This window comes from Oncorhynchus keta, chromosome 35 (genome assembly GCF_023373465.1).
Source record: "Oncorhynchus keta strain PuntledgeMale-10-30-2019 chromosome 35, Oket_V2, whole genome shotgun sequence".
NCBI classification, from domain to species: Eukaryota; Metazoa; Chordata; class Actinopteri; order Salmoniformes; family Salmonidae; genus Oncorhynchus; species Oncorhynchus keta.
The window spans coordinates 19,692,793-19,720,697 of record NC_068455.1 but is presented as its reverse complement, the minus strand read 5'-3'; the positions used below and the strand labels follow the sequence as shown (position 1 = coordinate 19,720,697).

Below are 27,905 nucleotides of genomic sequence, written 5' to 3'. Positions count from 1 at the left end.
ATATGCAATGAAATCTTTTCCCTTTTTCACAAGCTGCTCTTTTAGATTGATGGACAACTGGTCTACTCTCTCGGCAATGGTGTTTCTGCTCAGACTCACATTTAAAAAGAGTTGCCTTTTTTCTGGGCAAACTTCGTCACAAACTTTAATCATGCAGTTTTTGATGAAATCCCCCTCCGTAAATGGCCGGGCTGATTTAGCGATCTCTTCTGCCAAAATAAAACTGGCCTTGACAGCAGCCTGGCCTTGTGATTTGGCTTTTTTGAACAGAGCCTGTCGAGATTTGAGGCCTCGTTTTAATTCCTCTGCCTTTTGTAGCCTTTGTTCCATGTCCATATTCTTGTTTTTGTCCGCGTGTTTCGTTTCATAATGTCGTCTCAGATTATACTCTTTCAGTACCGCCACACTTTCTCCACACAGAAGACACACAGGTTTTCCAGCTACCTCCGTGAACAAATACTCCGACTACCACCTTGTTTGAAACCCCGGTTCTCAGTGTCCACCTTCCGTTTTGCCATTTTTGATGGGTATCTGAAAGTTAATTTTACTGTGATGCTGACAACTGCTGTGCCAATAAATATTGAAATGAAGCAGCCTACTGCTCGGTGCGTCACCGTTGCATTGTGGGAAATGTAGTATTGGTGCGTGTAAAAGATCTGCGGGCTGCCGGCTTGCTGCGGTCTGCGGGCCGGTTCTAATAATAAATCAAGATCATCCCAGGGGCCGTAAAAAACCTTCTCGCGGGCCGGATGTGGCCCGCGGGCCTTGACTCTGACATATGTGGTGTAGTGTGTTAAAATATTAATGTAGGCGTAGTGTGTTAAAATATTCATGTAGGTGTAGTGTGTTAAAATATTCATGTAGGTGTAGTGTGTTAAAATATTCATGTAGGTGTAGTGTGTTAAAATATTCATGTAGGTGTAGTGTGTTAAAATATTCATGTAGGCGTAGTGTGTTAAAATATTCATGTAGGTGTAGTGTGTTTAAATGAGGTGTATGGAGTAGTGAGGTCATCGTTTGACTCACTTGGCAGTAGACAGTTCAGTGGTAGTATACTAGCAGCCAGCAATAACATTACATTTCTCTATTGAGCGATGAAGGCATTGGTCATTCATTTATCACAGAGAGAAGGAAGGGGGAGAGAGGGGAGGGTCCTCATTATTCTCCTTCACTGAGATGTTTTGAAGGGTAGGAGGTGAATGGTGGATGATTCCAGGTTAGGGAATCTGTATAAGGCCAATGTCCACACACTCAAATAACTGCTACATTGTATTTGCGTTTCTTACAAACTTATACAAAAAAGACCCCATAATGGGATAAAGGAGCTGGTGGAGTACAGTGTAGTCTGTGTGTGTGTGTGTGTGTGTGTGTGTGTGTGTGTGTGTGTGTAATTGCATGTGGGTGTGTGCGTGTGAGTGTATTACTCTGACATGGTTTGTGTAATGTGTAATGAGAACCAGGGGTTTTGGCTGCTGTCTAGCAGCAGCTCTGTCTTCTTCCCACGCTGTGTCCTCTGCTTCAGCCCCTAATGAGACCACATTACCCTCTCTTTATCAGACACACAGCCACTCACACACATGCTGGGGAAGAGTTCACTTCCACACACACACACACACACACACACACACACACACACACACACACACACACACACACACACACACACACACACACACACACACACACACACACACACACACACACACACACACACACACACACACACACACACACACACACACACACACACACACAATATGCCAAGTCTATCTCCCACTCTCATCTCCAGGCCCCACCAGTACTTCTGTACATTGGGCCTGCATGTAGTGTGAAGTTACAGTCTGTCTGGTGTGGGGGTGGGGAAAGGTACAACTCTGAAATGAATACGTAACTCTAGCTGGCTTGCTACAAAGGATGTACTACTTGTTGTTATTAGAGAACACACCCTCATCTACCGTGTCTCACTCTCCCTTTTGATAGTCTGCCTAAGACAAGCTTATTTCTCTGTATTGTTTTTATACAGGTAAAATCCCATTAAGATCCGGAATCTCCTTTTCAAGGGACACCTGTTCAATATTTAGCTGATTTTCTATGTTTAGTTTAACAGTTTACTCTGAAATGTCATATTATGGCTGGGACAGAATACAGGGACCTGGATAATATGTTATATTGGTACCATAGTGATATGTACATGGACTGCATCAGGACTGAATCCCATTTCTCCAGAAACAGCTGAGTACAGTATCTCACCTGCTGCTGAGCAGACACAACACATGTCTATCTGGAGGAGAGAGACAGTGACCCGGCTGCTGTTCATACTCCTCCCCTCCCCTTATCTCTGCCTGCAACCTAGACCCCTCAGAGAGACAAAAGGAGAAGGTATAGAGGGATCTCTTACTTCCCTACCTTCCTTTTTTGATCCTTTCATCGGTGGAGCCATTATAGGGTAACTCCTAATTACTCTCCAGCTGAGACGTTCCAAATATTCCCCTGGTGCTAATATTTTTCTGCCAGAATGAGTCATTATGTTGTTTGGCAGACTGAAACAGACTGAAACAGACTGAAACAGCAGCCTTTCTCTGTCTGAACACTATATGGTTCATGTTCTACCCAACCACACACACACAACCACGCGCTCACGCACACGGGGCACACACACACATAGATACACACACCCATAGATACACACACACACATCATCCCCCATCGCTTTCCGTCCCACCATCCCCCCTCTCTTCCACAACGACCCTCCCCACTGTGACATGACAGGTTGTTCATCAGCATATGAGGAGTTGATCTGCCTTACTGTCTGTACGACTGTAGGCATCCCTTTGTAGCTAGGCCTACAGTTCCCCTCTCTCTCTCTCTCTCTCTCTCTCTCTCTCTCTCTCTCTCTCTCTCTCTCTCTCTCTCTCTCTCTCTCTCTACTCTACTCCCCCCCCTCTCTCTGTCTCTCTCTCTCTACTCCTCTCTCTCTACTCCTCTCTCCCTCTCTCTACTCCTCTCTCCCTCTCTCTCTCCTCTCTCTCTCTCTCTCTCTCTCTCTCTCTCTCTCTCTCTCTCTCTCTCTCTCTCTCTCTCTCTCCACTCCCTCTCCCCCTCTCTCTCTGTCTCTGTCTCTCTCTCTCTACTCCTCTCTCTCCCCCCTCTCTCTTTGTCTCTGTCTCTCTCTCTCTACTCCTCTCTCTCCCCCTCTCTCTCTCTCTCTCTCTCTCTCTCTCTCTCTCTACTCCACTCCACTCCATTATCCCCCCCTCTCTCTCCCTCTCTCTCTCTCTACTCCACTCTCCTCTCTCTACTCCTCTCTCTCTCTCTCTCTCTCTCTCTCTCTCTCTCTCTCTCTCTCTCTTTCTCCTCTGTCCCTCACCATACATGCACACACGCATGTGCGCACACACACAAACACAAAAGCAGACAGACACTCACACTGGTGTGTAATCATCTTTGCTGTCTTTTTACTTGAGTGTGTGCCAGCTGGTGTGTGTTAGAGTCAAGGACAAGAGTAGAGGACAAATAGGCTGGAGGGAGGGATGGAGGGCGGGCCGGCTGAAAGAGTTATTGAGTGTCGAGATGGCTGGGTGGATGCTGCTCTTAGCTCTGTTTACTGTGGGTCTATCTGGATGAGGGGACTAGAAGAGAGAGAGAGAGAGAGAGAGTGAAGGAATTTAGGCTCCTCTGCTTACTGCGCAGGGTGCTTCCCACATGGCACCCTATTGCCTATACAGTGCTCATGGGGCCTAGTCATGGGCCCTAGTCAAAAGTAGTACACTAATTATAATAGGGAATAGGGTACCATTTGGGAAGCAGGTACTGTCCCACCCCTTAGAAGGAACGTATACAATTTTTTCTAATAGATGTAGTTAGCCATAATGAATACATTTCCAAATGAGGTGAGATTTTCCCCCATTATTTTCCTTTGCCCATCCTAGCGTATTGATTGGTTGGAAGTGCCCCTTGAACTTGACCTCTCCCGTGTTGCTCAACGTCAATAATGCTGTCGTCCCCTCCTCTCCCTGTCAGCTAGCCGATCCTCTCCTCTCTGCCGAGGAAAATATCGATAGCTGTGTTTAGCATCTTTAAAATGCTCGAGATGGCTGAATATGTTAAGATATTTCCCCTGACTATTGGAGTCTCATTGACGGCACCAATTATTTATTGCGCAAATGTACTATTTGATTATGATATAGATTTAAGTATAATTAAAGGTAGAGGGACTTAAAACAGCTGGCTGAAGCTTGTTGTTTGTTTGGTATGTATTATCCACACAGAGTGTACAGTATGGCATACCTTGAAAGTACATTTTCTAAACAAATGCACATGAACCCAAAGGCTGGTTTGAAAAAGCTCCCCCTCCATGCCAAACACTTTTCATTGTTTAACATCAGTGTGTGTGTGCTGTTGCCTCATGTTTCAAATGCAGTGGAAGACAAGACATTGTATTATTGCAGATTCTCTCCTCCTTTCTGTGCAGTTTTGATATGAATCACATCTGGCCAGTACTTGTCACCCAGAGCCCTCATAGGGCTCGCTTATCTGTGGATCTGACGGTTGTTTCTGGTGATGAGGAAGCAAATGGCACAAAGGTGAAATACCAAATCACTTGAGCAGTGGCCTAGAGACTTTCCATAGACAATTATTCCTCACTTAGCCGACACCCAAGGTGTAATCTGGGATCTGCACCAGAGAGGGACGGAGATGGAGATATCCACTCAGCCCAATCCAGGATCATTGTAAAGCTGATCTAATACTCACAGAAAACAGGAAGAGAAAGGCCAAGGAGGCTAGAAAAGGCCACAACAGCTGTTGTACTGTCAGTCAGTCAGTTAGCTTTACTGTAGCTAAAATGTAGCTAATTCAGATGCAGGGAAAAAAGATTAAGAAGAGATGGACATATTGTAAAAAATAATTATATAAATATTATTTTGTGAAATCCAAATTATTTAAAATGAAAAAACGAATTGAAACAAATGAAACGTTTGATAATATAAATGAGAAAAAAAATGGCCATTGATTATTAAACAGACTCATTATGAAAACTTAAAGCCATTGGAATATGTTAAAAAGGAAACTAATTAAAACAAATGTTTCTCTATCTTCATTGGAATGATTTAATAAGTGTCTGGTCTGTCTGTGTGTAAATACTAGGGCATATGATCAGAAGATATATCATTAGCCGTGGTCAGTCAATTATTTAATGGACTTTCGGTTTCCGCTATGAAAACAAAAAATAAGAAACCCGCACACAGCTCTTGATAGTATCACTGTTCTTTAACGTGAGGCCGATACGTAAAGCTTATTAAAGAACAGTGATACTATCAAGAGCAGTGTGCGGGTTTCTTATTTTTTTCTCATTTTATTCAACTGTTACCACCTGCATGTGCGATTGCCTTTTGAATTTTGGTTTCCACTTTGAAAACATTGGGTGAGGATGTAGACTGAAGTACATGGAAGGAGAAATGGTTAAGTAATGTAAGGATTTGGTATTTTAATCAAATAAAACATGTAAAGAAACACTTTAAAAACCATACATTTCAGTATGCCAGTTTTTATGTTTGAAACACCTGAAGCGTTAGAATTTAGAGGAGTTGTTAATGCACTGTAAATGTTAGCCATTTTTGACATATTGAATATAGATAATAATGGTTGTATATTATTCTTAATATGTTTGAAATACTTTTGATGCACACACTATATGACAGAGACATACAGTAAGTACTGTGAAAAAGTATTTGTCCCTTTCTGATTTTCTCTATTTTTGCATATTTTTTTTTGCATATCAGATCTTCAACCAAATCCTAATATTGGGGAACCTGAGAACCTGAGGGAACCTGAGTTTACAAATACAGTTGAAGTCGGAGGTTTACATACACTTAGGTTGGAGTCATTAAAACTCGTTTTTCAACCACTCCACAAATTTCTTGTTAACAAACTATAGTTTTGGCAAGTCGGTTAGGACATCTACTTTGTGCATGACACAAGTCATTTTTCCAACAATTGTTTACAGACAGATTATTTCACTTATAATTCACTGTGTCACAATTCCAGTGGGTCAGAAGTGTACATACACTAAGTTGACTGTGCCTTTAAACAGCTTGGAAAATTCCAGAAAATGATGTCATGGCTTTAGAAGCTTCTGATAGGCTAATTGACATCATTTGAGTCCATTGGAGGTGTACCTGTGGATGTATTTCAAGGCCTACCTTTAAACTCAGTGCCTCTTTGCTTGACATCATGGGAAAATCAAAATAAATCAGCCAAGACCTCAGAGACCTCCACAAGTCTGGTTCATCCTTGGAAGCAATTTCCAAATGCCTGAAGGTACCACATTCATCTGTACAAACAATAGTGCACGAGTATAAACACCATGGGACCACGCAACCGTTATACCGCTCAGGAAGGAGGCACGTTCTGTCTCCTAGAGATGAACGTACTTTGGTGTGAAAAGTGCAAATCAATCCCAGAACAACAGCAATGGACCTTGTGAAGATTCTGGAGGAAACAGGTACAAAAGTATCTATATCCACATTAAAACGAGTCCTATATCGACATAACCTGAAAGGCCACTCAGCAAGGAAGAAGCCGCTGCTCTAATACCGCCATAAAAAGCCAGACGACAGTTTGCAAATGCACATGGGGACTAAGATCGTACCTTTTGGAGAAATGTCCTCTGGTCTGATGAAACAAAAATAGAACTGTTTGGCCATAATGATGATCGTTATGTTTGGAGGAAAGGGGGGCTTGCAAGCAGAAGAACTGTGAAACTGAGTTTAAATGTATTGGGCTAAGGTGTATGTAAACTTCTGACTTCAACTGTAGCAAAAATATATATATTTATTTTATTTATTTAATTAGCAAAGTTATGCAATGCCTAATTCCCCCATGTGAAAAAGTAATTGCCACCTTAAACTCAATAGATGGTTGAGTCATCTGTCCATAGAATATTCTTCCAAGAGTCTTGATGATCATCCAGGTGCTTTTTGGCAAACTTGCGTCCCATTATGTCTGGCAAAAACCAAATACTACATTCCCAGTAAGAACTTTATATCAATGGTCAAGCATAGTGGTGGTAGTGTGATGGTTCGAGGATGCTTTGCTGCCTCAGGACCTGGACGACTGTATCAGAGAATTCTACTGTAGAATGTCAGGCTATCTGTGAGCTGAAGTTAAAGTGCAGCTGGGTCATGCAGCAAGACAATGATCCAAAACACTTTATCAAGTCTACATGAAAATGGCTAAAAAGCAACACATTTGAAGTTTGGAATGGCCTAGTCAAGGTTCAGAACTAATCCCAATTGAGGTGTAGTTGCAGGACCTGAATCGAGCAGTACATGCTTGAAAATCCACAAATGTCGCTGAGTTAAATCAGTTCTGCATGCAAGAGTGAACCAAAATTCATTCACAGCGATGTGAGAGACTGGAAGCATCAACAACTACAGGAAGCATTTGGTTGGTTGGAGTCATTGCAGCTGAAGGTGGCACAACAGGTTATTGATTTTTTCACACAGGGACATTGGGTGTTGCATAACTTTGTTCATAAATTAAATAAGTATGTAATTGTGGTGTTATTTGTTCACTCAGTTCCCTTTATCTAATATTAGGTTTTGGTTGAAGATCCGATAGGATTCAGTATCAAAAATATGCTAAAGTTGAGGGGTCAAAAGGGGCAAATACTTTTTCACAGCACTGTAAGATCTCCCAAAAAATTAGTACAAAACACGCTGTTCTTATTCTGACATTCAGCACATTGAGGTGGAAGTGAATAAAGCAGGTGAATCGTGTGACTGGATCCATAGTGACTGCTGTTTCCAAGGTTGTTGGCAGTTGATACGGGGGAGACAGTATAAGAATGGCATTGTTATTCTGAGGACACTCACTAGCCATAGCTAGTGGACCGAAGGAAAGTCTCCCTTTTGTTAGTCTAGACGTAACTATGGGATCATCCTGGCGAGAGAGAGAGAGAGAGAGAGAGAGAGAGAGAGAGAGAGAGAGAGAGAGAGAGAGAGAGAGAGAGAGAGAGAGAGAGAGAGAGAGAGAGTCACTAGAAGATCAGTTTTGGTCCCATTGTGTGTGTAGTTTTGACACACAGTGTCCACAGTTTCCACACCACAGAATGGATCCCCACAGTGAGGCCTTTGACAGCCTGATGAATTAGGCCTGACAAGAGCCAAAATGGCTGTCTTCTGTGCCAGCTGCCAGTTGAGCATTTACACTCTGTTAATTGAATTGGCAATTTGTGGAGCAGTACCTGCCCCAGAGTCTTTGGTGGAGCCGGAGATGCCATTTAGCCCTGCTCTAATGTAGAAAATAGAGAATAAGGAATGCTAAGCTTCCCAATAAATTACTGCAGATTTGAAATGACAGTTTGCAATTTTCTATTAAATGATACATTAAATTAACAATAGCACTAATGTTGACTTATAAAACTGAAAGTTAAATTGACTTGTGATAATGGCGCCGGCGGGGATGGCTGACGTTTTACAGGCTCCTAACCAACTGTGCTCTCAATCGCACTCCACACTGCCCTTTCCCACCTGGACAAAGGTAACACCTACGTGAGAATGCTGTTCATTGACTACAGCTCAGCGTTCAACAGCATAGTACCTACCAAACGCATCACTAACCTAAAGACCCTGGGACTAAACACCTCCCTCTGCAACTGGATCCTGGACTTCCTGACGGGCCGCCCCCAGGTGGTAAAGGTAGGCAAAACTGGGGCCTCTCAGGGGTGCATGCTTAGTACCTTCCTGTGCTCCCTGTTCACTCACGACTGTGTGGCCAAGCACGACTCCAACACCATCATTGAATTTGCTGATGACACAACAGTGGTAGGCCTGATCACCGACAACGACAAGAAAGACTATAGGGAGGTCAGAGAACTGGCAGTGTGGTGCCAGGCTAGGAACCACTCCCTCAATGTGAGCAAGACGAAGGAGCTGATGATGGACTCCAGAAAAAGGAGGGCTGAACAGGCCTCCATTAACATCGACGGGGCTGTAGTGGAGCGGGTCGAGAGTTTCAATTTCCTTGGTGTCCACATCACCTACGAACTATCATGGCCCAAACACACCAAGACAGTTGTGAAGAGGGCATGACACCACATTTTCCCCCTCAGGAGACTGAAAAGATTTGACAAGGGTCCCCAGATCCTCAAAACGTTCTACAGCTGCACCATCGAGTGCATTCTGACCGGTTTCATCATCGCCTGGTATGGCTACTGCTCGGCATCTGATCATAAAGCGCTACAGAGGGTAGTGTGGACGGCCAAGCTTCCTGACATCCAAGACCTATATACTAGGCGGTGTCAAAGACTCCAGTCACCTGTAGTCTTTGACACACATAACTGTTCCCTCTGCTACCGCACGGCAAGTGATACTGGAGCGCCAAGTCTAGGACCAAACAGCTTCTACCCCCAAACCATAAGACTGCTGAACAACTAATCAAGTGGACGTTTTACATTGACTCATTATTGTTATGTCATTTTCTTGTGTTACTTTTTGATTGTATTCATTTTTTAAACTTTAGTATATTTAGTAAATATTTTCTTAACTCTATTTCTTGAACTGCATTGTTGGTTAAGGGCTTGTAAGTAAGCCAGGTAAGGTCTACTACACCTGTTGTATTCAGCGCATGTGACAAATAACATTTGATTTGATTTGACTTTCAAATAGCACTGTGGTTCAGAAATTGCAACTGTACTGAGAATCAAATTGTAGTAAATAGCCATCTTGAAAACAAAGCTGTTTGTGACATGGTTAACAGCCAACATTAAACATTGAGAGTGGTGAATAGAAACTTATTTTTTCACATCATAAAGCTGCATTAGTTTAAATGAAGTAAGGTTTTCACCCTGATCTACATGCACACACAGTTAGTTTAAATGAAGTAAGGTTTTCACCCTGATCTACATGCACACACAGTTAGTTTAAATGAAGTAAGGTTTTCACCCTGATCTACATGCACACACAGTTAGTTTTAATGAAGTAAGGTTTTCACCCTGATCTACATGCACACACAGTTAGTTTAAATGAAGTAAGGTTTTCACCCTGATCTACATGCACACACAGTTAGTTTAAATGAAGTAAGGTTTTCACCCTGATCTACATGCACACACAGTTAGTTTAAATGAAGTAAGGTTTTCACCCTGATCTACATGCACACACAGTTAGTTTAAATGAAGTAAGGTTTTCACCCTGATCTACATGCACACACAGTTAGTTTAAATGAAGTAAGGTTTTCACCCTGATCTACATGCACACACAGTTAGTTTAAATGAAGTAAGGTTTTCACCCTGATCTACATGCACACACAGTTAGTTTAAATGAAGTAAGGTTTTCACCCTGATCTACATGCACACACAGTTAGTTTAAATGAAGTAAGGTTTTCACCCTGATCTACATGCACACACAGTTAGTTTAAATGAAGGAAGGTTTTCACCCTGATCTACATGCACACACAGTTAGTTTAAATGAAGTAAGGTTTTCACCCTGATCTACATGCACACACAGTTAGTTTTAATGAAGTAAGGTTTTCACCCTGATCTACATGCACACACAGTTAGTTTAAATGAAGGAAGGTTTTCACCCTGATCTACATGCACACACAGTTAGTTTAAATGAAGTAAGGTTTTCACCCTGATCTACATGCACACACAGTTAGTTTAAATGAAGGAAGGTTTTCACCCAGTGAATCTACATGCACACACAGTTAGTTTTAATGAAGTAAGGTTTTCACCCTGATCTACATGCACACACAGTTAGTTTAAATGAAGGAAGGTTTTCACCCTGATCTACATGCACACACAGTTAGTTTAAATGAAGTAAGGTTTTCACCCTGATCTACATGCACACACAGTTAGTTTAAATGAAGTAAGGTTTTCACCCTGATCTACATGCACACACAGTTAGTTTTAATGAAGTAAGGTTTTCACCCTGATCTACATGCACACACAGTTAGTTTTAATGAAGTAAGGTTTTCACCCTGATCTACATGCACACACAGTTAGTTTAAATGAAGTAAGGTTTTCACCCTGATCTACATGCACACACAGTTAGTTTAAATGAAGGAAGGTTTTCACCCTGATCTACATGCACACACAGTTAGTTTAAATGAAGTAAGGTTTTCACCCTGATCTACATGCACACACAGTTAGTTTAAATGAAGTAAGGTTTTCACCCTGATCTACATGCACACACAGTTAGTTTAAATGAAGTAAGGTTTTCACCCTGATCTACATGCACACACAGTTAGTTTAAATGAAGTAAGGTTTTCACCCTGATCTACATGCACACACAGTTAGTTTTAATGAAGTAAGGTTTTCACCCTGATCTACATGCACACACAGTTAGTTTAAATGAAGTAAGGTTTTCACCCTGATCTACATGCACACACAGTTAGTTTTAATGAAGTAAGGTTTTCACCCTGATCTACATGCACACACAGTTAGTTTTAATGAAGTAAGGTTTTCACCCTGATCTACATGCACACACAGTTAGTTTAAATGAAGTAAGGTTTTCACCCTGATCTACATGCACACACAGTTAGTTTAAATGAAGTAAGGTTTTCACCCTGATCTACATGCACACACAGTTAGTTTAAATGAAGTAAGGTTTTCACCCTGATCTACATGCACACACAGTTAGTTTAAATGAAGGAAGGTTTTCACCCTGATCTACATGCACACACAGTTAGTTTAAATGAAGTAAGGTTTTCACCCTGATCTACATGCTCACACAGTTAGTTTAAATGAAGTAAGGTTTTCACCCTGATCTACATGCACACACAGTTAGTTTTAATGAAGTAAGGTTTTCACCATGCTGATCTACATGCACACACAGTTAGTTTAAATGAAGTAAGGTTTTCACCCTGATCTACATGCACACACAGTTAGTTTTAATGAAGTAAGGTTTTCACCCTGATCTACATGCTCACACAGTTAGTTTAAATGAAGTAAGGTTTTCACCTGATCTACATGCACACACAGTTAGTTTTAATGAAGTAAGGTTTTCACCCTGATCTACATGCACACACAGTTAGTTTAAATGAAGTAAGGTTTTCACCCTGATCTACATGCACACACAGTTAGTTTAAATGAAGTAAGGTTTTCACCCTGATCTACATGCACACACAGTTAGTTTTCATGAAGGAAGGTTTTCACCCTGATCTACATGCACACACAGTTAGTTTTAATGAAGTAAGGTTTTCACCCTGATCTACATGCTCACACAGTTAGTTTGAATTTGGATTCTGGGTTAATAGTGTTTTTGCGATTCCGCTAGAGTAAACGTTTAATAACTTTCAGCAGCAATGTCAATTCTTGGTATATGTAGCTACTGCTAAGTCTATCAGATTTAGTTTGTTTTCTATTGCAACAAATGATAGAGCAGACATTTGTCAAGCAAAGGTTAAACTATGCATTACTTATTGTCTCAGCATGACTTGAATACAGCTTTTCATAATGTTCTTCCCGTGGTGTGTGAATAGTGTATGAATATAGTGGTGATATACTTAATACTGATTAGTCAGCCCTTAAAAAGAAAAAGCCCCCAATTTAAACATAAGTACTTTGGCATAGGTGTCAAAGTTATGTTTTTACAGTCACTCTACCCTTGGGTTAAATGCAGAAGACACATTTCAGTTGAATGTATTCAGTTGTACAACTGACTAGGTATCCCTCTTTCCATTTCCATTTCCAAAGGGCAATGAAGCCCTTTGTCTGCTTCCCCAGAGTCAGATGAGCTTGAGGATACCATTTATATGTTTCTGCTTGCAGTTTGAAGGAAGTTGCAAACTAGCGTTAAGCGCAATTGCTAACTAGAGTTGGTAACTGCTAGCATACTAGGAGATACCATAGATGTCAAGTCATTGCGCTAATTCTCGTCAGCATTGACTCACAAAATTCCTCTAACTTCCTTCATACTGGATGCAGATACATACAAATGGCATCCATGGGGTTGTCTGCCTCTGGGGAAGTAGATAAAGGGCATCATTGACAAATTCCCGAAGTATCGTTTTAAATATTGAAACGTGGGAAAGTAATGTCAAAATTGACCTTGTTAAGCTGCATTTATGAACCGTAAAAATCAAATGGGCTAGTTTTAGCCGCTAACGTAATGGAATCACTGTCTCCAGCTGTTCTATACCTTTATTAATCAGTCTACTGTGTGGATTGAGCCAAATTTAGACTAGATTGCCACCACAATAATTGGCCTCCTGGACTGTGTGTGTGTGTGTGTGTGTGTGTGTGTGTGTGTGTGTGTGTGTGTGTGTGTGTGTGTGTGTGTGTGTGTGTGTGTGTGTGTGTGTGTGTGTGTGTGTGTGTGTGTGTGTGTGTGTGTGTGTGTGTGTGTGTGTGTGTGTGTATATATAGTGTGTGCGAGACAGGGACAGTCAGACACAGTAGTCGGAAGTTGATTGGCCATCTGCACCCAAGGCGCTGCTCTGAATTGCTAATGTCTGTGTGTGTTATTAAGAACTGTGAAGGAGCTGTTGGCAGGAAGAGGGGCTTCAAGGTGGCCGCAGTCCTCCCCCAATGGTTCCAGTTTAACATTTTTACATCTTTATTCTAAAATATTAACCACGTATACTTTCCAGTTTTCAAAAGATCCCCAAGAGCAATCTGTCACTTATATGCCAGGGCTCTTTTAGCTAGGGAGAGTAATGATGAGGTCCATTGTAGAGGATAAATAATGATTTCCTCCACTCTGTTGGCCAGGATATAAAGATGATAATTGAAGTTGGTCAAGTGTGCTTTGATCTGTGATATTTCTGCTCTGTTCTACATGAACTGCCTGTTTGAACCAACGGATCGTCGGGTGTGTGAGTGCTGGGAAGTGGATCTATGCTGGGTCACAGTGTGTGTGTGTGTGTGTGTGTGTGTGTGTGTGTGTGTGTGTGTGTGTGTGTGTGTGTGTGTGTGTGTGTGTGTGTGTGTGTGTGTGTGTGTGTGTGTGTGTGTGTGTGTGTGTGTGTGTGTGTGTGTGTGTGTGTGTGTGTGTGTGTGTGTGTGTGTGTGTGTGTGTGTGTGTGTGTGTGGTGTGTGAGGCCACAGTCTAGGGCTCCTAGAGGTGGACTGGGTTCTAGCTCCCCCTGCTGTGTCTGTCTGTCTGTACGTCTGTCTGTCCGGGTTCTGGAACTGTTTGGTCAGAGTTGTTCTGCCTGCCAATGCTTCATGTCTTGTTTGTATCCTCCCCTACCGTGCCAGAGTACAGTCTGTGTGCGTGCCGGTGTGTGTGTATGCCTGTATGATTATTTGTGTGTGTGTATGTATCCGGTACATGTTGTTTGGCATTGGCCCCACTCCTCAGGGAGGGGAAAGGGATAAATGCTTACAGCATAACTGGAGGGGTAGAAGTGTGATTACCATGTCTGGCCTAGAACACGGAATGCAGTGAAGGACAGAGGCCCCTCATTGTGCAACCTGTGCCCCCCTCACATCCACCCGGGACCTGGCCTCTGACTCTAACCTGCTCCCCTGGCTTCTTCCCCGAGGAGGCCTGTTTGCTCCTGCTCTTTGAGAGTCTTTAATGGCCTTTCAATGTTTATATTACATCATTAATTGCCCTTAATTCAGCAACATTACCCCAACGCCTGGCTAAGCTCTGAAAATGATGTACAGAGCACTTTGTTATAAAATTCCCCATAATGAGCTCTGGTGGGACAAGGTCTGTTAAGTTTGAATGTACCGCAGGCCATTTTTTTAGCAGTAACGGGTAGCACGGTGTATCTCCCTACTTTTTAAGCTCGGAGTCTTGAAAAAATGCCCTAAGGGCACAGTCTTCTGGTTCGTCTGCTCTGAGGATGAATCAATGGAATGATGTAATCCCTCATTTAGAAATAAGACTTTGTACCAGTCAGCGAATCATTGAATATGCAAGCTGGTTGCACTTGATAATAGCCTTGTACTGTTTGAGTTGAGCCCTTTGGTTAGCATTGCTACAGTACTTATTACTATAGAGTTATCATAGTGAACGCTTGAGGTCGATGATGTCAGCTGTTTTATCATTACAGCTGTTTAGCTGTTTTCTATTGGTTCTCACTACCCTAGCAACATTTTTCACAATGTATTTGCGTGTGTACTTCACTGTATATTAATACTGTGTCTGTCGCTTGCCTCGCCAGCTACTTTTATGTAATACACAGTGATATATGTGCATACAAACCCAGTCAGTCTTACCTCCGCCCACCCAGTGTGTGTGTGTTACGCCCAGTGTGTGTGTGTGTGTGTGTGTGTGTGTGTGTGTGTGTGTGTGTGTGTGTGTGTGTGTGTGTGTGTGTGTGTGTGTGTGTGTGTGTGTGTGTGTGTGTGTGTGTGTGTGTGTGTGTGTTAGGGCTCCACGATATGTGCTGAAATGTTGTGTTATTTGCAATTTATGATGCGATATAGATCAAAACACTTGGGTGAACTGTGTTAAACTGTGTTAATCATAGACACTATTAAGTGGAAAGCAGCATTATTCTTGTTTGGAAAAATCGATTGACTGCATTTGAACAGCATGTAAACTTATAGGGAATCCAACAGCAAGGACGAGGAACTGTGCAGCTTGAGTGACAGGGGGCGGGGCTTGTTGTGTGTGGGAAGCTGCCGAAAGAGGATACATTTTTTTATCAAACTATAAAAACGGACGTTTCATGTGGTTTAGATGCGTTTCAAAATATTGTATGCGATATGGATCTCTTCTGATATGGATATTGCACATGTTAGTATTATGATTTTGATGTGAATTTGATTAATTGTGCAGCCCTGGTGTGTGTGTGTCTGTGCATGCTTGTTAGTGTGTGTGTGTGTCTCATGCCTGCCCAGTCTGTCTGTCTCACTGTGGCTCTGTCTGTTCTGTTCTATTGTGTGTGTGCAGCTATAGGAGATCAGCGAAGGAGGACTCCCAGTGCGGTAGCCTCAGAGATCTTTGAGCCACACCTCGGGAGCCACATATTGCAGGTAGGATGAGATGAGAACACACCTGTCCTGTCCCACATGCACCATCACCCCATCTAACAGACCTGGTATTAACTCTATAGTACAGTTACTAGGGTTACAATATTCTGGTGATTTCCTGTGGTTGGAGGATTCCCAGATGTTCTGCGTTTTCCCTCCTGAAATCTGGAAAGCCAAGGACTTTAGAAAACCCTAACAGCATAGTAACTCAACACCTCAGACTATTCACACGGTTTATTACTGACTTCTGTTGATATCTTGCTTTTCTTCATGGACCAACAAAATGATTCAAAGGACCTGACACTAAGGAAAAGCTTTTATCCAAAGCGACATACAGTACAGTGAGTGAAAACAGTCCATTTATATGTGTATGTGATCCCTCTGGGAATTGAACCAACAACCTTGGCATTGCTGCTGGCGCCATGCTCTTACAAAACCAACTGAGACACACAGGATAAAGTTTTGAACTTTTAGCATTTCTTGAACATACAATCTTTTATAGCATACAGAAATGTTTCATCCATAAAAATGTTGCATTTGGCAAATCCATGCTTAATGTTTATGATATACCTAATACTCAGTAATGACATATTCACATTTTAGTTTCTTATGTAATCTAGGCTGTACCTTATTTGATGTATTTTTATTGCAGTAAAGTTGAATTATTAAATGGAATGAGGAAACTAGGATCATGGTTAACTGGGTTAGTCCTGAGGGTATTTTGCATTTAGCTTTTTTGAGGAAACTAGGATCATGGTTAACTGGGTTAGTCCTGAGGGTATTTTGCATTTAGCTTTTTTGAGGAAACTAGGATCATGGTTAACTGGGTTAGTCCTGAGGGTATTTTGCATTTAGCTTTTTTGAGGAAACTAGGATCATGGTTAACTGGGTTAGTCCTGAGGGTATTTTGCATTTATCTTTTTTGAGGAAACTAGGATCATGGTTAACTGGGTTAGTCCTGAGGGTATTTTGCATTTATCTTTTTTGAGGAAACTAGGATCATGGTTAACTGGGTTAGTCCTGAGGGTATTTTGCATTTATCTTTTTTGAAGAAACTAGGATCATGGTTAACTGGGTTAGTCCTGAGGGTATTTTGCATTTATCTTTTTATTGCTGCTTTTTAGTGCTGCTTATCTCTGTACATACAGTTGAAGTCGGAAGTTTACATACGTCATTCAAACTCGTTTTTCAACCACTCCACAAATTTCTTGTTAACAAACTATAGTTTTGGCAAGTCGGTTAGGACGTCTACTTTGTGCATGACACAAGTCATTTTTCCAACTATTTTTCCACGTTCATCTGTACAAACAATAGTGTGCAAGTATAAACACCATGGGACCACGCAGCCGTCATACCGCTCAGGAAGGAGACGCGTTCTGTCTCCTAGAGATGCAAATCAAAATTGCAAATCAATCCCAGAACAAAGGACCCTCTGAAGATGCTGGAGGAAACAGGTACAAAATGATCTATATCCACAGTAAAATGAGTCCTATATCGACATAACCTGAAAGGCAGCTCAGCAAGGAAGAATCTTCTGCTCCAAAACTTCCATAAAAAAGCCAGACTATGGTTTGCAACTGCACATGGGGACTAAGGTCGTACTTTTAGGAGAAATGTCCTCTGGTCTGATGAAACAAAAATATAACTGTTTGGCCATAATGACCATCGTTATGTTTGGAGGAAAAAGGAGGAGGCTTGCAAACCGAAGAACACCATCCCAACCGTGAAGCACAGGGGTGGCAGCATCATGTTGTGGGGGTGCTTTGCTGCAGGAGAGACTGGTGCACTTCACAAAATAGATGGCATCATGAGGGAGGAAAATTATGTGGATATATTGAAGCCACATCTCAAGACATCTTTCAGGAGGTTAAAGCTTGGTCGCAAATGGGTCTTCCAAATGGACAATGACCCCAAGCATACTTCCAAAGTTGTGGCAAATTGGCTAAAGGATTAAATGTCAGGAATTGTGAAAACTGAGTTTAAATGTTTTTTGGCTAAGGTGTAAGCTTCTGACTTCAACTGTAAGCCCAAAGGTTTGCTTTGAATCAGTAAAGCAAGAAACATAATTTGATACTACAGCTGATATAAAAAAGTATAAGTTGGTAACCATGCTGACTGTCAGGAGTTGCAGATCATCTAGCTATCATAGTTTTTCTTGTAATCTACATTTTAACCTGGATTGCCACAGTATCCATATCATGTTATTCGATGCATTTTATTCAAATAGGCACACAGAAATTGCAGTAGCTCATTATATTGCTTATGTTTATTGATAAAATATATATAAAAAATGTCCTTCAGGTCACGTCTTATCCAGTGTGCTGCTCCCTCCCAGCCTCATATTGTGAATAGTGGGTTCTCATGCAGGAAGTGAACACAAATACAGAGGTTGCAGCAGAGACGCTGTCACCTGTCGTCCCCTGAGAACACAGTGACAGCCTTATGCAGCAGGTCTGTTCCCTATTAAACATGGACTGAATTGAAAGTGACGTCTTCCTGTATTTACTTAAGATCCCCAGGTTTAGAGAGTTAGAAAGAAAGAGGAGGGAGGAAGATGTTTCCCGAATGGTAAATAAATGCAGCGAACAACCTTGATTTCAATATTGATTTAAATGACAGAAACGGCAACTGATGTCTGTGATACTGTATATGTAGGATGTTGATATTTGTAATCTGGCTATGCATTTTTTTTATTGCATCTGAGGGTATGAATAAAGTTGTATTGAATTTAATTGAAACTCGCAACGGTCACCCACTGACAAGCCTTCATTTCAAAACGTCACTGAACTGGGTTGTCCATGGTACTGTGACGCAGCGTCACGGCAGTAGCCCCCACTCATGATAAGTGAACACTTTCCCTGCGACAGGTTAAGTGTCTGACAAGAAAGCGGAAATATATCATTAACATCAATAGCAGGCTGGAAGTCTGTCGAGGCGTGGCCTTTTCAAGGAAGGACTTGTTCCTGGCAAATTGGCCCCATTAATCTTCTGCTTAATTGATTGTGAAAAGTTTTAGGATGACTTTTTAAAAAAGCATGCACGGCTGGTGATTGATTTGTAGAAAATGAACTAATAATGAATGCAAGGCAGTAATTACTTGTTGAGCACAGCGACTAATTTTCAACAGATTAGACTGGGTTTGATAGTGCTAATAAAGAGGATGGTTTGATGAGCTCCTCTCTGCTCTACACTACCTGCCTGTCTTGCCACTCAGGGCCTAACCAGTCCTCATTACTCTGAGCGACTATGGCTCTGCGTAATCAAAACCAGACTCAATAAAAAGCACTAGCAGTAAATTTGATCTTTTCTCCCTTACAATTCTACTTAACTCAAAATATTGCAATGACAACAGTCGAAACTGTTCAAACACTTATACAGTAGAATGTGTAATCAGGCCTCCCGAGTGGCGCAGCGATCACTACTTGAGGCGTCACTACAGACCCGGGTTCGACCAGGAGATCCATAAGGTTGGGCACAATTGGCCCAGCCTCGTCCAGGTTATGGAAGGTTTTGGCCCGCCGGGATTTCCTTGTCCCAGCACGCTCTAGTGACTCCTTGTGGAGGGCTGGGCGCCTGCATGCTGACTCTGGTCACCAGCTGGACAGTGTTTCTTCTGACACATTGGTGCAGCTGGCTTCTGGGTTAAGCGAGCAGTGTATCAAGAAGCAGTGCGGCTTGGCAATGTCCTGTTTCGGAGGACGCATGACTCTCAACCTTCGCCTCTCCTGAGTCCGTAGGGGAGTTGCAGCGATTGGACAAGACTGTAACTACCAATTGGATATCACGAAAAATGTATATTAAAGAATGTGTAACCACTTTATTTAAGACATTTGTGAAATGGTAACACTTTTTTTACAGCCCTGTTTCAGCATGTTTTTACTTACACTGTCTATGAAGTAATAGAAAAGTACATGACAATAACAGTTATTACAAGGATAAATCAAATATATTCAGCTATGACCCATTTGTCTGGTTGAGAAGTGCACCTGTGCTCTACACGTCTATTACCAGGAGGCATGCCTGTCAGAGCAGTAGGAACAGTGACAGCCCTAGCAGCACTGCGCTGGGTTGGGTTGCTGTTTAATCTGACAGAGTGAGTGTAAATGTCCCCCGGCACTGTGCTTGCCTCCTGTCTGGACCTAGTCATGTGACACAGGATTAATACTGCCCTGTGTGTGTGAGAATGGGGCCGGGTTAAGAGCTCTGGGGAGCTCAGGCACTTCCCTCTCATTGTGTCCTGGTCCCCAGCTAGCCGCTCCCATGGTCGCTTTGTGATGCACGCTTCTTTGACTGAACCAGTTGACCTGAGAACGGGGCTGCATTCAAACAAGTCTTCTGTGGCCTTTTTCTTTTCAGGCCAAAATACATTGAATACGTTTACGACGAGTTTTGTCAACCCAGATAATCAATGAACTGATTTAATATGCGGAGTTCAGCAGAGGTTGGCAGCTGCCCCTGTCTTCGTGGTGGAAGTAAGCCCTTTGTTTTTTTCTCCGTCCCCTCTACCCCTGTGTCACATCACTCACACTCAGATGTTACAGAGGACATTGGGTGCAATTGCTGCCGTGGATTATTTTTTTTAATGTATTTTTTCACTCTGGTAACAAATGGGAACTATTCACAGTAGCTACAGTAGCTCCATAGTCATGCTGCCAAAACAGATAGACAGGCCCACAGGGACTAATCGGGAGGGTAGAGCTTGAGCTTGTTGATGGAAGGTGTGTGTAGCTATAGAAGGCTGGGTTAGGGTGCATGTTTTTACCTGTAACCTAGAGGGAGCCCTGTGTGTTAAGGTGCATGTTTTTACCTGTAACCTAGAGGGAGCCCTGTGTGTTAAGGTGCATGTTTTTACCTGTAACCTAGAGGGAGCCCTGTGTGTTAAGGTGCATGTTTTTACCTGTAACCTAGAGGGAGCCCTGTGTGTTAAGGTGCATGTTTTTACCTGTAACCTAGAGGGAGCGTGTGTTAGGGTGCATGTTTTTACCTGTAACCTAGAGGGAGCGTGTGTTAGGGTGCATGTTTTTACCTGTAACCTAGAGGGAGCGTGTGTTAGGGTGCATGTTTTTACCTGTAACCTAGAGGGAGCCCTGTGTGTTAAGGTGCATGTTTTTACCTGTAACCTAGAGGGAGCGTGTGTTAAGGTGCATGTTTTTACCTGTAACCTAGAGGGAGCCCTGTGTGTTAAGGTGCATGTTTTTACCTGTAACCTAGAGGGAGCGTGTGTTAAGGTGCATGTTTTTACCTGTAACCTAGAGGGAGCCCTGTGTGTTAAGGTGCATGTTTTTACCTGTAACCTAGAGGGAGCGTTTTGTAACCTAAGGCGTGTTAAGGTGCATGTTTTTACCTGTAACCTAGAGGGAGCCCTGTGTGTTAAGGTGCATGTTTTTACCTGTAACCTAGAGGGAGCCCTGTGTGTTAGGGTGCATGTTTTTACCTGTAACCTAGAGGGAGCCCTGTGTGTTAAGGTGCATGTTTTTACCTGTAACCTAGAGGGAGCCCTGTGTGTTAAGGTGCATGTTTTTACCTGTAACCTAGAGGGAGCCCTGTGTGTTAAGGTGCATGTTTTTACCTGTAAACTAGAGGGAGCCCTGTGTGTTAAGGTGCATGTTTTTACCTGTAACCTAGAGGGAGCCCTGTGTGTTAAGGTGCATGTTTTTACCTGTAACCTAGAGGGAGCCCTGTGTGTTAAGGTGCATGTTTTTACCTGTAACCTAGAGGGAGCCCTGTGTGTTAAGGTGCATGTTTTTACCTGTAACCTAGAGGGAGCCCTGTGTGTTAAGGTCATTAACCGCAATGGGTTGATCGATTTGGGTGGTCGGTGTAAGAAATCTCTCACCACACTAAATATTAGCATTTATATCGCTGACCTGTAATATTTTTGGGTTACTTTGATAAAGCATGATAAAGGGACTCAGCAGAGTCAGGGGTAGAGGGTGGGTGGATGCTTCTCTCTCTCTCTCTCCCTCACCCTCTCTCTCTCTCTCTCTCTCTCTCTCTCTCTCTCTCTCTCTCTCTCTCTCTCTCTCTCTCTCTCTCTCTCTCTCTCTCTCTCTCTCGCTCTCTCTCTCTCTCTCAATTCAATTCAATTCAATGTAAGGGACTTTATTGGCATGGTAAACATATGTTAACATTGCCAAAGCAAGTGAAGTAGATAATAAACAAAAGTGAAATTAACAATAAAAATGAACAGTAAACATTACACTCACAGAGGTTCCAAATGAATAAAGAAAGACATTTCAAATGTCATATTATATCTATATACAGTGTTCTCTCTCTCTCGCTCTCTCTGTGTGTGTATGTCTGTCTCTCTCTTTGTCTCTCTCTTTGTCTGTGTCTCTCTGTGTCTCTTACTCTGTCTCTCTCTATGGCTCTCTCTCTCTCTGTCTTTCTGTCACTTGTTCTGTCTCTCTGTGTCTCTCTGTCTTTCTCTCTCTGATCTATATTGCTGCATAGAGTTGTTAGTTTAATTAGACAGTAGTTTACCACAGAGCCTCAGACAGTGAATGTTTCTGGTCACGCACGTGAAGGGGGCACCCTTTTGCCCTGACCTTTACCACCCTCAGGACTCCGCCCTCCCCCTCAATGCTCTCTGTTCAGTCAGAGACAGTTCAGTCACCTTGACTCTGAATGAGTCATCACACTACGACTTCATCCCTACTGGGATGAAATAGATCTGTCTCTCTTGTTGTCTGCTCTGTTGTCTGTTCCAGGCTTCAAATAGTGTGTGACGGAATGTGAAGAATTGACTCTCTTTTGAAGCAGTGATCATCATTGATTGTGGGTAGTAGCACTCTCACTTCTTTAAAGGACATGAGGGCATACATGCAGAAACGTAATGCAGAAAAGTTTTGTGTATTCTATATGCAAAATGGCTCTTTGTTGGGAGTTATTAAAAGAAGCCGTGTTTGATGTCTTTTTAAATGATAGAGAATCAACAGCATGTGAGGCAGAGCGTAGTGACGGCCAGACTAATTACAGAAAGGCTGTTGTGAAGAGTAGAAAGACTCCCAGCTTCTGTCAGCACCTGTGGAGCGCAAGGGGGACAGGACACCCAACACACCTTCATATGCCGCACATCTTAAAGGTCCCACACACACGTATTTCATCTTGACTTCTCTTCTGTGGTTGTATTTTCTCTCGCTCTTTGTTTGTTTAGCTTTGTAGCGTTTGTTGTTTTCAGCGAGTCAGACTTGTGTGATAATGGCGCTCTTTTTCAAAAAGCCCTTGGTTCTCAAACCCCTTCAATCTCCACACCAGCGGAAGCAGAGAAAGACGTCTGCTTTAGAAATGACAGCTGTTTACATTTGCATAACATCAAGGAGGAGCCGGGGCTGTGTGTTTGAGGCCCGTCTGTGGGCAGCTGTCACAAGTTGTAATCGCAGGTTGATTTGTGGTCGGTAAAAAAATTGGCATCATGGCTCTATGCCTCTGTGGTTGATGAGCAGTTGGTGACAACAGTTCTGGTTTGTAGGCCTACTTAGAGGAGAATGGAGACATTTTTCTCCTCCTCCTCCTCCCAGTGCCACAGACAGATCCAGGATCTCCACTCCCCTCCCCTCCACTATTCTCTCCTCCTCCTCCCAGTGCCACAGACAGATCCAGGATCTCCACTCCCCTCCCCTCCACTATTCTCTCCTCCTCCTCCCAGTGCCACAGACAGATCCAGGATCTCCACTCCCCTCTCCTCCTCCCAGTGCCACAGACAGATCCAGGATCTCCACTCCCCTCCCCTCCCCTCCTCCTCCTCCCAGTGTCACAGACAGATCCAGGATCTCCACTCCCCTCCCCTCCTCCTCCTCCCAGTGTCACAGACAGATCCAGGATCTCCACTCCCCTCCCCTCCTCCCCTCCACTATTCTCTCCTCCTCTCCTCTCCACAGATTATTCAGAACGGCTCTGTCTATCACTTCTCTGTCTATTGATCGCAGTTCGTACAACCCATTGTTCCTCTTGTTGGGAAGGGATAAAGCCAGAGGTTAATTGGGAAAGTCCTGAAGCTGGCCTTTGTGCTCTGGTCTGCCCCCCAGACAAAACAGTCTAGGAATGTGAGCCATTACAACATGCCTAGGCAGCTCCACTGTGCTTCTGTCACACCCAACACAGACGTATACTGCCTATCTATGGTGGGAGCAGTCCTAGAGGTAGCACCATTCATTCTATCCCCAGCGCTACCAATGTTAACTAAGACTGCAGTACAGACCGTCTCTACTTGCTAATTTGTCATATAAAGACTCTGTTGTTGTCTTTTCGTAGGCCACCAGGGTCTGAGCCATAGGCATTCATTTAGGCATTCATTTCACTTTAATTGCAGGTGGCCATGGCACAGCTGTGTAACAATACTTTAGTCGTGATCAGTTTACGATAAATGTACATTGTTTTGTGATTTTTGTCAAATTGCCATGTCAACCAACCATACACAAATTGCATGGATTTTTATCTGCCATGGATGTATTTATCAGTGCAAAAAAAAAGTATTTTTCAGAAATCCACGTATAGTACTGTCTGTTGGTAGAAAGGCAGGTCTGATGTTTCAGTCTCTCTCTGCACTGTAAAGGGTCACCACTCCAAGCTTTTATCTCTCCTCGTTGAAAGCCGCTGTCTCCCATACTTGATAGTTATCCTTTTGTTTACTAATGTGCTGTTGAAAGCAAACATGTCAGAACCCTTCTTGCTGTGGTTCACTACCTTGCATAACATAATGGGAGGGGAATTTACATTCTCTCTCACACACACACACACACACACACACACACACACACACACACACACACACACACACACACACACACACACACACACACACACACACACACACACACACACACACACACACACACACACACACACACACACACACACACACACACACACACACACACACACACACACACACACACATATACACACACACACACACACACACACACACACATATACACACACATACACCACACACAGACAGACAGACAGACACACAGGCACACACACACACACACACACAGCACAGACAGACAGACAGACACACACACAGGCAGACACACACACACACAGCACGCACACATATACACCCACACAGGCAGACAGACAGACAGACAGACTGTCCACTGAATTCATTTAGTATGTTCTCTACATGTAAAATATTTCAAGTTGATGAAAACATTTCAGTGTGATTTACATAGTCATTTGGGGCAAGAAAGGTGAGAGGCTGACTGCCCAATGTGTCAGAGTAGTCATTGAGGTGCAGTCAGAGACAGTGATAGGCCCGGCCCTGGCTGGCTGGCTGCGGATGTGAGGTCTATGGAGTCTGGGTTAGAACGGGAAGGCAGACAGGCACAGTTGTTATTGATGTACAGATGTCAGCAGATGCATGGTGGATGCACAGTACAGGTGTCATAGGAAGACAGGTGTCATAGGAAGACAGGAGTCATAGGAAGACAGGAGTCATAGGAAGACAGGAGTCATGGGAATACAGGAGTCATAGGAAGACAGGTGTGCTCTGGGTACAGGTGTCATAGGAAGACAGGAGGCATAGGAAGACAGGAGTCATAGGAAGACAGGTGTCATAGGAAGACAGGTGTCATAGGAAGACAGGAGTCATAGGAAGACAGGAGTCATAGGAAGACAGGTGCTATAGGAAGACAGGTGTGCTCTGGGTACAGGTGCTATAGGAAGACAGGTGTGCTCTGGGTACAGGTGTCATAGGAAGACAGGAGTCATAGGAAGACAGGTGTCATAGGAAGACAGGTGTCATAGGAAGACAGGAGTCATAGGAAGACAGGAGTCATAGTAAGACAGGTGTCATAGGAAGACACGAGTCATAGGAAGACAGGAGTCATAGGAAGACAGGTGTCATAGGAAGACAGGTGTCATAGGAAGACAGGTGTGCTCTGGGTACAGGTGTCATAGGAAGACAGGAGTCATAGGAAGACAGGTGTCATAGGAAGACAGGTGTCATAGGAAGACAGGTGTCATAGGAAGACAGGAGTCATAGGAAGACAGGTGTCATAGGAAGACAGGTGTCATAGGAAGACAGGAGTCATAGGAAGACAGGAGTCATAGGAAGACAGGAGTCATAGGAAGACAGGAGTCATAGGAAGACAGGTGCTATAGGAAGACAGGTGTGCTCGGAAGACAGGTGTCAATGGGAAGACAGGTGTCATAGGAAGACAGGAGTCATAGGAAGACAGGTGTCATAGGAAGACAGGAGTCATAGGAAGACAGGAGTCATAGGAAGACAGGTGTGCTCTGGGTACAGGTGTCATAGGAAGACAGGAGTCATAGGAAGACAGGTGTGCTCTGGGTACAGGTTTCATAGGAAGACATGAGTCATAGGAAGACAGGTGTCATAGGAAGACAGGAGTCATAGGAAGACAGGAGTCATAGGAAGACAGGAGTCATAGGAAGACAGGAGTCATAGGAAGACAGGTGCTATAGGAAGACAGGTGTGCTCTGGGTACAGGTGTCATAGGAAGACAGGAGGCATAGGAAGACAGGAGTCATAGGAAGACAGGTGTCATAGGAAGACAGGAGTCATAGGAAGACAGGAGTCATAGGAAGACAGGTGTTATAGGAAGACAGGTGTACTCTGGGTACAGGTGTCATAGGAAGACAGGAGTCATAGGAAGACAGGTGTCATAGGAAGATAGGAGTCATAGGAAGACAGGAGTCATAGGAAGACAGGTGTCATAGGAAGACAGGTGTGCTCTGGGTACAGGTGTCATAGGAAGACAGGAGTCATAGGAAGACAGGAGTCATAGGAAGACAGGTGTCATAGGAAGACAGGAGTCATAGGAAGACAGGAGTCATAGGAAGACAGGAGTCATGGGAATACAGGAGTCATAGGAAGACATGTGCTATGGGTACAGGTGTCATAGGAAGACAGGTGTCATAGGAAGACAGGAGTCATAGGAAGACAGGTGTCATAGGAAGACAGGAGTCATAGGAAGACAGGAGTCATAGGAAGACAGGAGTCATAGGAAGACAGGTGCTATAGGAAGACAGGTGTGCTCTGGGTACAGGTGTCATAGGAAGACAGGAGTCATAGGAAGACAGGAGTCATAGGAAGACAGGTGTCATAGGAAGACAGGTGTCATAGGAAGACAGGAGTCATAGGAAGACAGGTGTCATAGGAAGACAGGAGTCATAGGAAGACAGGAGTCATAGGAAGACAGGAGTCATAGGAAGACAGGAGTCATAGGAAGACAGGAGTCATAGGAAGACAGGTGTCATAGGAAGACAGGAGTCATAGGAAGACAGGAGTCATAGGAAGACAGGTGTGCTCTGGGACAGGTGTCATAGGAAGACAGGAGTCATAGGAAGACAGGTGTGCTCTGGGTACAGGTTTCATAGGAAGACATGAGTCATAGGAAGACAGATGTCATAGGAAGACAGGAGTCATAGGAAGACAGGAGTCATAGGAAGACAGGAGTCATAGGAAGACAGGAGTCATAGGAAGACAGGTGCTATAGGAAGACAGGTGTGCTCTGGGTACAGGTGTCATAGGAAGACAGGAGGCATAGGAAGACAGGAGTCATAGGAAGACAGGTGTCATAGGAAGACAGGAGTCATAGGAAGACAGGAGTCATAGGAAGACAGGTGTTATAGGAAGACAGGTGTACTCTGGGTACAGGTGTCATAGGAAGACAGGAGTCATAGGAAGACAGGTGTCATAGGAAGATAGGAGTCATAGGAAGACAGGAGTCATAGGAAGACAGGTGTCATAGGAAGACAGGTGTGCTCTGGGTACAGGTGTCATAGGAAGACAGGAGTCATAGGAAGACAGGAGTCATAGGAAGACAGGTGTCATAGGAAGACAGGAGTCATAGGAAGACAGGAGTCATAGGAAGACAGGAGTCATGGGAATACAGGAGTCATAGGAAGACAGGTGTGCTCTGGGTACAGGTGTCATAGGAAGACAGGAGGCATAGGAAGACAGGAGTCATAGGAAGACAGGTGTCATAGGAAGACAGGTGTC

At 43.4% G+C, this 27,905-nt stretch overlaps 1 protein-coding gene and 1 long non-coding RNA gene across 7 annotated transcripts in view; one reads left to right on the top strand and one right to left on the bottom strand.

Annotated features, from left to right (window-relative positions):
* The window catches only part of LOC118369059 (neuronal PAS domain-containing protein 3-like), a 536,261-nt gene that overhangs the window by 221,980 nt on the left and 286,376 nt on the right, over positions 1 to 27,905 (top strand). For all 4 annotated transcript variants that reach the window (XM_052496674.1, XM_052496672.1, XM_052496675.1 and 1 more), the window contains one exon: positions 15,852 to 15,934. In XM_052496674.1, coding sequence (XP_052352634.1) covers positions 15,852 to 15,934 — 83 coding nt within the window. The remainder of the gene's footprint in view (positions 1 to 15,851; positions 15,935 to 27,905) is intronic.
* On the bottom strand, positions 20,630 to 21,190 carry LOC127915898 (uncharacterized). 3 transcript variants are annotated; one of them, XR_008092818.1, is made up of 4 exons: positions 21,139 to 21,179; positions 21,052 to 21,093; positions 20,923 to 20,964; positions 20,630 to 20,835 (listed from the first exon to the last, which is right to left on the bottom strand). It is a non-coding gene; the product is annotated as an uncharacterized LOC127915898 (long non-coding RNA). The 3 variants fall into 3 exon arrangements; XR_008092819.1 differs by having other exon boundaries at positions 20,630 to 20,790; XR_008092820.1 differs by lacking the exon at positions 21,052 to 21,093 and having other exon boundaries at positions 21,139 to 21,190.